Source organism: Arachis hypogaea, chromosome 17 (assembly GCF_003086295.3).
Source record: "Arachis hypogaea cultivar Tifrunner chromosome 17, arahy.Tifrunner.gnm2.J5K5, whole genome shotgun sequence".
Lineage (NCBI taxonomy): Eukaryota > Viridiplantae > Streptophyta > Magnoliopsida > Fabales > Fabaceae > Arachis > Arachis hypogaea.
In genome coordinates this window covers 86,473,252-86,484,268 of record NC_092052.1, presented here as the reverse complement: position 1 = coordinate 86,484,268, position 11,017 = coordinate 86,473,252, and the positions used below count along the sequence as shown (strand labels likewise).

The following is an 11,017-nucleotide window of genomic DNA, read 5'->3' as shown; positions in this document are numbered from 1 at the left end:
ACCTCGGGTCATCTTCTCAAGGAATTGTAGGGAAGTATGTTCTTATTATTGGTTATGAAGATTGTAAATCGGGGGTTTTAGAAGTAAGGTGAGAATATGTTATATGACAAGTAAAATAAAATAATAATAATAAAATCTCTTGGCAAGGTATAAGAAATTGGATGTCCAGACTTAGTTATCCTTATCAATAATAAAGAAGATTGAATCTTAATTCCACTTAGTTGACCTTTACTAAAGCAAAGGAAAGTCAAGGGACAAATTGGTTTGATCTTCGAATCCTATTTATTTCCTAAGAAAAGATTGGGATTATTGAAGTTCAACTCAATTGACAAGATAACAATTATCAATTATGCTGTTGAATTGCATAACTCCTGTGTTACTGATTTCTTAACCAAAACCAAAAGGGGAAAAGTAAATCTACTGGAATAAGAATGCCTTCAGATGGGAAGCAATAATCATGTAAATAAAAGAAAGCAATATTAAACTGAAATACCTCAAATTGCATTAACAAAAAAACTTAAATCTGACATGGATGTTCATAAATTAAATTGGAAAAATAAATAAAAGAACATTGAACCTGGGATTGAGAGTCACTCCTAAAACTAAGAGAAGTCCTAAATCCTAATCCTAAGAGAGAGGAGAGAACCTCTCTCTCTAAAAACTACATCTACTCCTAAAATTGTAAATATGAAAGCCTTTTTTTTGAATCACTACAACAAATAAGGGTTTTCGCAACGGTCAAAAACCGTTGCCGTAGATTGAGAAACCGTTCCTAAAACTTTAGGCAATGCTTTGGCAACGGTTTTTGACCTGTGGTATATGCGGCCGTTGCCAATGCTCAAAGGCAACGGTTTTTTACCTAAGGCAACAGTAACAAAATAACCGTTGCCAAAGTTACTAGCATAGACAACGGTTTTGAAAGAAAATTTTATACAACGGTTTTGAACCGTTACTCGATAAGCAACGGTTTTAAACCGTTCTCTTTCATGACATAACGGGTTAAATCCATAACTGGATAGGCAACGGTTTTAAACTGTTGTAGTTTTATTTTTCACAAAGCCAACGGTTTTAAAGCATTGCCAATAATATCATTTTTTGGCAATGGTTTTAATACTATTCTCATTTTTTAGTTGTCTTTGACAACGGTTTTAACACCATTGCCTTTTGTGACTTTTGACAACGGTTTTTTATAATATATAATTCTTTATTTACAATAGTTTTCTCATGAGTAAAAATAGTTCTAAATTTTTTTTTAATTTATTGTCAATAAATAATTTAAACTATTTAAATCAAATTACTAAAGAAAACTAATTGAACATTTACCAACAAATTTGACTTATAAAAATTGTTATAAGATCCACAATCACAATATATCATCATTGCAAAATAACATAATACTAGTCTAGGTCATAACTACTTTTACTTATATCATCATCATTTTTCAAAATACAAAAATACTATAGCCTAAGGGTGACAATTTTTTCATTTTTCTTCAACAAAGTTGGTGTGGTAACCCAGCTTGAGTGGACTCTCTTGGCTTTAATGGTAACTGCTCCACATAAAGAATTAGAAAGAATCTTAAATCTGATCTTTATCTGTATAAACATTTTTGGCAAATTAGAATACCTGAATAATAAGCATTAAAAAGACAAACACAATGTTATGTACCAACCTTGTCTGGCGAATTTAAAAACAATATATACTTCATGCTATAAAAGTTCTGACTTGAACCCAATAAGCAAAGGCTAAGTTAGAAAAAACTCAAGTATATTAGTATCTTCCTTAATTATGAATTAAGAAAAAAAAGAATGAAAAGGATGGGAGCAGAGACCATGTTCTTTGCTTGAGATGCTAGAGTGCTTTGGTTGAAAGAACCTACCTACATGAAAGAATAAATCTCTTGGTTAAAATAAAAATGCATAAACTAAGAAGTTCCACACCAGGTGAGTTAATAACCCAAAAGAAATTGAGGTTAATTCACATGATCCATCAATAATAACTAATAATAATACAATCTCACTAAACTAATTAGTATAGCATAATAAGCAATAATAAGTATATAGCTATGCTCCTCACAGTAATTACAACGAACTGAACTAGTATAGCATAATAAGCTAAGAGAAAAGACGTAGTATTATATAGTTTCATTCGTTCAAGTATTTGTTAATAAGTATATAGCTATACTCCTCAAAATCGACTTAAACCAGCAGTTTTGGAGTAACTTGCAAATATAAGCATCAATGCCAACTAAAAAATCACAAACAAAATATAAGATTTGAAGATAATTTGACACCACAAATAGATTTGTCAAATGTCAATACACAAACAATGCTCAAATATATCATGAAGACAAAATCATCCTTGCTGGTGGCCGACTAACAGGTTCTCCTCTGGCAGCCTTCACCAGCAGAGGATCTGAAGACAAAATCACCACAAAAATCATGAAGTTCTCTTGCTTAAATGAGTATAATCAAGAAAATGAAAGAGTAATCAAAAGAAAGAAATGCTTATAACAGTCTCCCAAATTTAAACAATATTACTCATTTCTGTAAAACATACAAATGAATGTTAATTGTTAACAGAACTTTTTCTCCTCTTTTTTCATGCCTTCAATCAATCAAATTCAACAATCTCCATTAATTGATTCATCTCAATGACTCAAAAATACCTGAATTACCCTCTCCTAGAACCCTATAACAATTTGCACCACTATCTAAAGCAACAAATTTGTTAAAACTGAATGCTATTAGGAACAAGCAATGTCACCTTTATTATCACACAGATAAAGTAGCTACATTACCACTTCAAAAAATAAATGAACTGAAAGAAAAATAAAAAAGAAAAAGAAGCTAAATTGAACAAAATGAAGAGCACAATGAGAAGAAAGAAAAAACTGTGGTACCGGAAGAAGAGGCAGAGCAAGTGACGGATAAGTGCAGTTTTGGGTTGAAAGGGAGTTAAAGTGTAGCGTTTAAGGCATTAGAATGTGGAAACAAAGAAGAAGATTTCCATCCAACAAAACCAGTGAAAGTGTTAATGGAAGTAGAAGCCAGTGTAATGTTTAAGGCATTAGAATGTTTGTTTGCTCAACTAATAAATGACATTTTTTCTCTATTTTATTCTTTTCCTTTTATTTTTATTTCTTTCTTTCTTTCCTACCCAGATTCCTTCAATATTGTACCACACAAATCACCTTGTCCTACTTGTAAAAGAAAAGAACAAATTGAGGTTGCAACTTGTACCTGAAAAGAGCTTTTGAAGAGTAGCACAAGCTTCCTTCCACGCTGGCCTTCCATGGAATACAAACTTATTTAGATTAGACGGTTTCAATTACAACACAACATGGAAACCAATTATTGTCCTATGCAAAAATTTAGCCATATATTCGACCATTAAAAAAAATTCTCATCAGATTGCACAAGCAGCAGTAGATTCAAAGGAAAAAAATGCACAAATTATTGTCCTATGCAATGAATATGAAAGTAAAAGAACTAAACCACAATGTCAAGCTACTAATAATAATGAATAACTGACCTTTGCCAATGATCAAACCAAGCTGCTTCAGGGTAAGTGTATGAAAAGGTTCCAGTTTGGTGAAATTGAGTATGAGGGCAATTAGAATTAAAATAAGAATATTAAAAAGTCCAAGAAATCCAAGCAACCCCTTACTAACACAACACTGTCTTTCTGAAAACAAACACTAAATAATAAGTTACGGGACTAAATCAAAAGTCATATTTGAGCCATGTTCCATTTCTTTGAAAGAAGCTTATTCATGTAGAAGCTTAACTATAACAGTAGGGTTCTACTTTGTTAACAAATTAATAGAAGCTTAACAATACAGTAGGACTTTTCATTATACAAATATTGAGTGTAGATGATAAATAAAATAATTTGGATCAAGAATGTTAGAGTATTGCAATGGTTAGGTTCCTTCTGCACTTCTAATCTGTAAAATTCTTGAAATCAAAATAGAAACCAAATCAATTAAACTCACAGAATAAGAGACATTTGAGTTACCTAAATAGAGGTTGAGCAACAATGAGGAGGCAGAGAACCAGTGATAGGGGATTCAGAAGCAGAGAACTAGTGACAGGGGATTCAGAAGCAGCGATATCTAGAGGGACGACGGCGTGACAGCAGAAGCAGCAAAGCAGAAGTAGAAGCTTCGATGGCGGCAGCTCGCAGAGACAGGGACGCTCCTCCGCTACAGCGACGACAGTGCTGGCACAGACTCCACGAACGGCGACGATGAGGGTTCCCTCCCGCCTCGCGTTCGGCCTCTCTCTCTCCTTTTGAACTCTGCGCGCCTCTCTCTCTCTCTCTTCCCATCGTGACCCGCGGCTCGGTGGCAACATGGCAGCGGTGATGGGCTGAACGGTGGCGACACGACGGAGGCTCCCTCTTTTCCTCTCTGTCATCTCTGTGTATGTATGTGGTGTGTGTTACGTGGGGGGGTGAGGGAAGTGCTGAGGGCAGTGTGTGAAATAGAAGTAGGGTTAGATAAAAATTAGGGTTAGGTTATAGTTTGATTTGGGTATTTTTGAATTAAGAGTGCCTAATTTTAATAAAATTAGGATATAATTAATTTTTTTATTCATAAATTTTAAAGTATTAAATTATAAATATATTAATTATTTAAATTAAATTATTTAAAATTTTTATTATTTTATAATTATTAAATTTTATAATTAAAATATAAAAATTTATTTAATAATTAGGGACTTAGAGTTAGTAGAGGAGGAAAAACACCAAAGTTCTGTGTTTTGTTCTATAAAGAGTTTCTCAAAAATTTGTTTAAAAGTAAAAAAATGTTAAATTTAAAAGTGAGAATGAAACAAAAAATAATATTTATTATAAATTTATTTTAAATTTATTTTCTTTATAAATAATTTTTGTTATTTATTTATAACAATAATTTTCGAGTATTCTACTAAATTAATATTTATAGAGAACTATTTTTATATGTATCTTTTAATTTGTATAATTATTTAAATATTAAAAAATTGTTGCTTAATAAAAAATTATTGTAATGGTTATAAAACCGTTCTTTAAAATAGTCAAAGAGAACGGTTTTATTTTATTGTTATAACTTGATGAAAAATTCAACTTCAACAGCAACACTATAAAAATCGTTGTCTAAAATCATCTAAGAGAACGGTTTTAAAGTGTAGCAACTTTGGCAACGGTTTTTAAGCGTATCTTTTGTATAATTATTTAAACAACATTAAAAAACAGTTACTTAAAACCAAATTCTAGTAACGGTTATAAAACCGTTCTTTAAAATAGTCAAAAAGAACGGTTTTATTTTGTTGTTATAAAATAATGAAAACTGAACTTCAACAGTAACACTGTAAAAAATCGTTGTCTAAAACCATCTAAGAGAACGGTTTTAAGGCATTGCAGATTTTGGCGTTGCTAAAGCCCATATTTGCAATTCCCTGGCAACGGCGCCATTTTGATGAGAGAACTTTTGCGTGGTCTAGAAATTTGTAGATAAATCCTCGTTGCAAGTATAGTTTCTAAACCTTCAAAAGTCCTTTCATACAAACGTTTTGGTTGTCACAAATAACAAACCCCTTTGAAATTGATAACCGAGTATTCAAACCTCGGGTCGTCTTCTCAAGGAATTGCAGGGAAGTATGTTCTTATTATTGGTTATGAAGATTGTAAATCGGGGGTTTTAGAAGTAAGGTGGGAATATGTTATATGACAAGTAAAATAAAATAATAATAATAAAATCTCTTGGCAAGGTATAAGAAATTAGAAGTCCAGACTTAGTTATCCTTATCAATAATAAAGAAGATTGAATCTTAATTCCACTTAGTTGACCTTTACTAAAGCAAAGGAAAGTCAAGGGACAAATTGGTTTGATCTTCGAATCCTATTTATTTCCTAAGAAAAGATTAGGATTATTGAAGTTCAACTAAATTGGCAAGATAACAATTATCAATTATGCTGTTGAATTGGATAACTCCTGAGTTACTAATTTCTTAACCAAAACCAAAAGGGAAAAAGTAAATCTACTGGAATAAGAATGCCTTCAGATGGGAAGCAATAATCATGTAAATAAAAGAAAGCAATATTAAACTGAAATACCTCAAATTGCATTAACAAAAGAACTTAGATCTGACATGGATGTTCATAAATTAAATTGGAAAAATAAATAAAAGAACATTGAACCTGGGATTGAGAGTCACTCCTAAAACTAAGGGAAGTCCTAAATCCTAATCCTAAGAGAGAGGAGAGAACCTCTCTCTCTAAAAACTACATCTACTCCTAAAATTGTAAATATGAAAGCATTTTTTTTGAATGGATGCATTCCCCCACTTTATAACCTCTAATCTGTGTTTTCTAGGCCGCAAACTAGGTCAGAAACTGCCCAGAATTCGTTGGTTGTGAATTCAAACACGCTGATTTTCGTCACTGCGACGCGGCCGCATGGAGCACGCGGTCGCGTCACCTAGCGTCAGAGCAACTATGGCATCTTATATATCAAATCGAAGCCCCGGACGTTAGCTTTCCCCTCTGTAGCTAAAGTTATAGCCGTTTGAGTGCGAAGAGGTCAGGCTGGACAATTTAGCAGTTTCTCTAACTTCTTGTATTTCTTCCAATTTTGCATGCTTCCTTTCCATCCTCTAAGCCATTCCTGCCCTATAATCTCTGAAAACACTTAACACACATATCAAGGCATCTAATGGTGATAAGAGAGGATTAATATTAGAAATTATAAGTCCAAAGAAGCATGTTTTCAATCAAAGTACATAATTAGGAAGGCAAATGTAAAACCATGCAAATAGTCTGAATAAGTTGGTAAAGAGTAGATAAAAACCACTCAATTGAGTACAAGATAAACCATAAAATAGTGGTTTATCAGTGGCCTACACGCACGCGTGGGTTGCCCTTTTTTTATGCAGTATGCAGATGCAGATGAATATGCAGAAATTATGAATGAACAATAATAAAAATAAAATAAAATAAAGCTAAGAATAAAAATGAAAGATCATACCATGGTGGGTTGTCTCCCACCTAGCACTTTTAGTTATTGTCCTTAAGTTGGACATTTGGTGAGCTCCTTGTCATGGAGGCTTGTGCTTGAACTCATCCAGAAATTCCCACCAATGTTTGTAATTCCAATAGCCTCCGGGATCCCAAACTAGGCACAATAAGCCTTTGAGCAAGTTAAAGCAAGTGACATGGCTTCAGGAGTGTTGATTGTTAGAATGAATTCCAGGGTCCCAAACCTTGCTTTTGCATCCGTCTTCTTGTTGATCATCATTTTTCCGCTTGGGTGGTGAGCAATCGGAATTCTCACGGATACATCTAAACAGCCTCATAGACCCATTCAATTGAGAATTATACCAAACCTTGTACTTCAATTTGGATCATGCAACCATATTGAACCTTGCATGACAACTCTTACCACTAACCATCTCCCACTTGCTCTTATAGCCACAAAGAGCTCTAAGTTGCCCATCTGTCTCAAGCGAAGCATATTCGAGGGGGATAATTAAGCTTAGAGATGAAAGATTTACCCACTTGAATAAAGAAATGGATGGTGATGGCTTTGGGGGAGAGGTCTCCATCAACTTTGGCAAGGTGATTTCCAGCTCCATTCCCTTGAGCTCTTCCTTGACAACTTCCACCTCTTTGCAAGCTTCTTCAATTTCAACCTCTTCCTCTTGGTAGCTTTCTTCTAATTCAATCTCTTCTTCATCACTCACCAAGGGCATGGGAGGTTGTGCTTCTTCTTCTTTAATCTCCATCTCTTGATCAACCTCTTCAAAGTCTTTAGCCATGATATGCCTTGGAGGTTGTACACCCTCTTCAACATCAAATTCAAACATCTTGGAAGGAGGTTATATGAATGGACTTTCCCATGGAGGTTCTGCATCTCCCAAGTCTTCAACCACTTCTTCTTCTTCAATAATTACTACTTTGTCCAGTTGTTTTAGTATAAAATTGTACTCATCCTTGATGATTTTCTTTCCATAACAACTCCTTTCAACTATTCCTTCATCTTCAAGGGTCTCTCCTACCTTCAGCTTTAGGGCCTCCTCTAGCTTCTTGTGAAGTATGAGATCCATTTCGTCCCTAAGAAGATCCCTTCTCTCTTGTTCCATGTCACTAGCATAATTGGGATCATCTTGCTCTTGGATTGATGGATGTGGGTGCTCTACCATGGAGGGTGGTGATGAAATGGAGAGATCATTATGTGGCGGTTCAACACTCTCCATCTTTTTCACTTGTTGCTCAACACACTCATCCGTGGGAATGCTTTGTTCATTGCATGAGTCTTTTGGGCCAAACTTTTGATGGATGGTTGCTTGAAGTTGATCTATTGCTTCCTTGAGACGATCCCTTGACTCTTGTCCAGCTTGAATAACATGATTAGGATCATATGGCTCTTGGGTTGATGGATATGGACATGGTATATATGGAGGTGGTGGTTCTTGAGAGTAATCGGGTTGGAATTGGGGTGGATCTATGTATGGCTCAAAAGGCTCATAGGGTGGTTGATATGGTGGATAAGGGTTGGGATCATGTGAGGGTGTTTGGTAGTAGGGGGCTTGTGAGTGTGGTGGTTCAAAGCTATGTTGAGAAGGGGGTTCATAAGCATAAGGTGGGCCTTGTTGGTAACTACAAGGGGGTCCACCATATCTATCATCTTGGTACACCTCGGAATGGCTCTTGACCATAGTAATTTGGTGGAAGTTGGTTGTCACGAAAAGGTCCACCATAACTATTATCTTGGTATGCATCACAGAATGGTTGTTGGTCATAGCACATTAGAGGGGGTTGTCACCAAGAGGGTTGATCAAATCCTTGTGGCTTCTCCCATCCTTGAATATTCCAACCTCGATGCATGTTCTTATTATAGCGCCCATTCCCTGCAACATAATTTGAACTAAACTCATAGCCAAAGAGGTGAGAATTCATAGTAGCAAGTAAAAATAAAAATAATAAAAATTAAAGAAAATAAACTCCTAAAACTAGAAACTCTAACAAAGAAACGAAAAAGCAAATATTTACAATAACCAATAATAAGGCACACGTTTGCAATTCCTCGGCAACGGCACCATTTTTGTGTGGTCTAGAATTTCGCAATTAAGTTCTCGTTGAAAGTATAGCTTCTAGACAGACAAGAAATCCTTTCGTACAAAAGTTTGATTGTCACAAGTAACAAATCCCTAATAAAATTAATAACCGAAGTATTTAAACCTCGGGTCGTCTCTCAAGGAATTGCAGGGAGATGTATTTATTATTTATTATGGAAAAAGTATCTTTTTGGGTCTTTGAATAATGAACAGGAAAAGTAAATTGCAAGAATTAAATTAATAACTAATAAAGCTCTTAGCAAGGTATGAAAACTGGACGTCCTATCCTAGTTATCCTTATCAATTGTGATGAGAATTGTTCATTTCTCCCACTTTGTTAACCCTTACTAAGTAAAGGAAAGTCAAGTGGACTAATCAATTTGATTCCTCAAGTCCTAGTGAACTCCTAAGGAAAGACTAGCTTTAGAGGGATCCAAATCAACCAGCGAATTCCAATTATCAATCAACAAAGGAGTTTGATAACTCAAGTGTCTCCAATTAATCAATTCAAGCTAAGAATGTAAAAAGCTGAAATTAAAATCATAAATATGAAATACCTCAATTTGCATTAAATAAAGAAATCAAATCTAACATGGAGTTCATAAACCAAATTGTCAACATAAAGCAATCAACAAAGGAAATAAATAAATTAGAATGCTAAGATAAATAAGAGTAGAAGAGAAACTAAAGTAAAGAAACATTGAACCAGGAATTGAGAAGAAATAATAAACCTAAAACTAAGAGGAATCCTAAAACCTAGAGAGAGGAGAGAGCCTCTCTCTCTAGAAACTACATCTAAAACATAAATTATGTAAATGAAAGTTATTTGAATGAATGAATGATTGGATGCATTCTCCCACTATGTAGCCTCTAATCTATGTTTTCTGGGCTGAAAACTGGGTCAAAAATAGCCCAGAAATCGCTGGGTACGTCCAGCACGTGCGCACGACACGCTTACGCGTCATCCACGCGTACGCGTGGATTGAACTTTTGCCAGGTCACGCGTGCGCGTGATCCACACGTGCACATCGCCTAACAGCATAGCAACTATGGCAAATTGTATATCATTTCGAAGCCCCAAATGTTAGCTTTTCAACACAACTAGAACCGCTTTATTTGGACCTCTGTAGCTCAAGTTATGGTTGATTTAGTACCAAGAGGTCAGGCTGGACAACTTTAGCAATTCCTTCAATTTCTTGTATTCCTTCCACTTTTGCATGCTTCCTTTCCATCCTCTAAGCCATTCCTACCCTGTAAACCCGGAAAACACTTAACACACATATCAAGGCATCAAATGGTAATAAGAGAAGATTAAAATTAGCAATTTAAAGGCCCAGGAAACATGTTTTCAATCATAGCACAGAATTAGGAAGGAAAATGTAAAACATGCAATTAGTATGAATAAGTGTGAGAATAGTGGATGAAATCCACTCAATTAAGCACCAGATGTACCACGAAATAGTGGTGCATCAATGACATCTTTTATGATGCCAAGCCTGATATGGAGGAACCAAAAGAAATTGAGGAGACTTTAAAAGCTCCTAAAGAGGAGGACTGATAAACCCATATTTCATGAGTTATTTTGTGCTTAGTTTGAGTGATTTATTCAATCCTTCACCCACTTATTCATATTAATTGCATGGTTTTACTTTCCCTTCCTTATTATGTGATGTATGTGAAAAACATGTTTCCTAAGCTTTAATATTAATTATTTTAATTACCTTTATTTCCATTCGATGCCGTGATTAGTATGTTGAGTAGTTTCAGATTTTCTAAGGTAGAATGACTTAAAGGATGGAAAAGGAAACATACAAAAATGGAAGGAAAGCACAAAACAGAGCTTCTGAAGAAACTGGCATCCACGCGATCGCATGGACGAAGCGATCGCGTGCCAAGCGCGAATCAGCAACGACGCGGTC

The 11,017-nt window shown here is 34.9% G+C and overlaps 1 protein-coding gene across 18 annotated transcripts; it reads right to left on the bottom strand.

The window, feature by feature from the left end:
- Window positions 1–1,311: 1,311 nt before the first annotated feature.
- LOC112765212 (uncharacterized) lies at window positions 1,312–4,523 on the bottom strand. 18 transcript variants are annotated; one of them, XR_003183565.3, is made up of 6 exons: window positions 4,021–4,455; window positions 3,535–3,556; window positions 3,243–3,289; window positions 1,832–1,879; window positions 1,673–1,745; window positions 1,312–1,549 (listed from the first exon to the last, which is right to left on the bottom strand). XR_003183565.3 is itself a non-coding variant. In XM_025811119.3 (5 exons), the coding sequence occupies exons 1-4, from the start codon at window positions 4,419–4,421 to the stop codon at window positions 1,705–1,707; spliced, it is 537 nt and encodes a 178-aa protein (XP_025666904.1). In that variant the 5' UTR covers window positions 4,422–4,523; the 3' UTR covers window positions 1,312–1,595; window positions 1,673–1,704. The 18 variants fall into 18 exon arrangements, 11 of the variants coding, with proteins under 11 accessions (XP_025666904.1, XP_025666903.1, XP_025666900.1 ...); XR_003183566.3 differs by having other exon boundaries at window positions 3,243–3,284; XR_011875359.1 differs by lacking the exon at window positions 3,535–3,556 and having other exon boundaries at window positions 1,832–2,415; window positions 3,243–3,284; window positions 4,021–4,506.
- Between the last annotated feature and the right edge of the window lie 6,494 nt (window positions 4,524–11,017).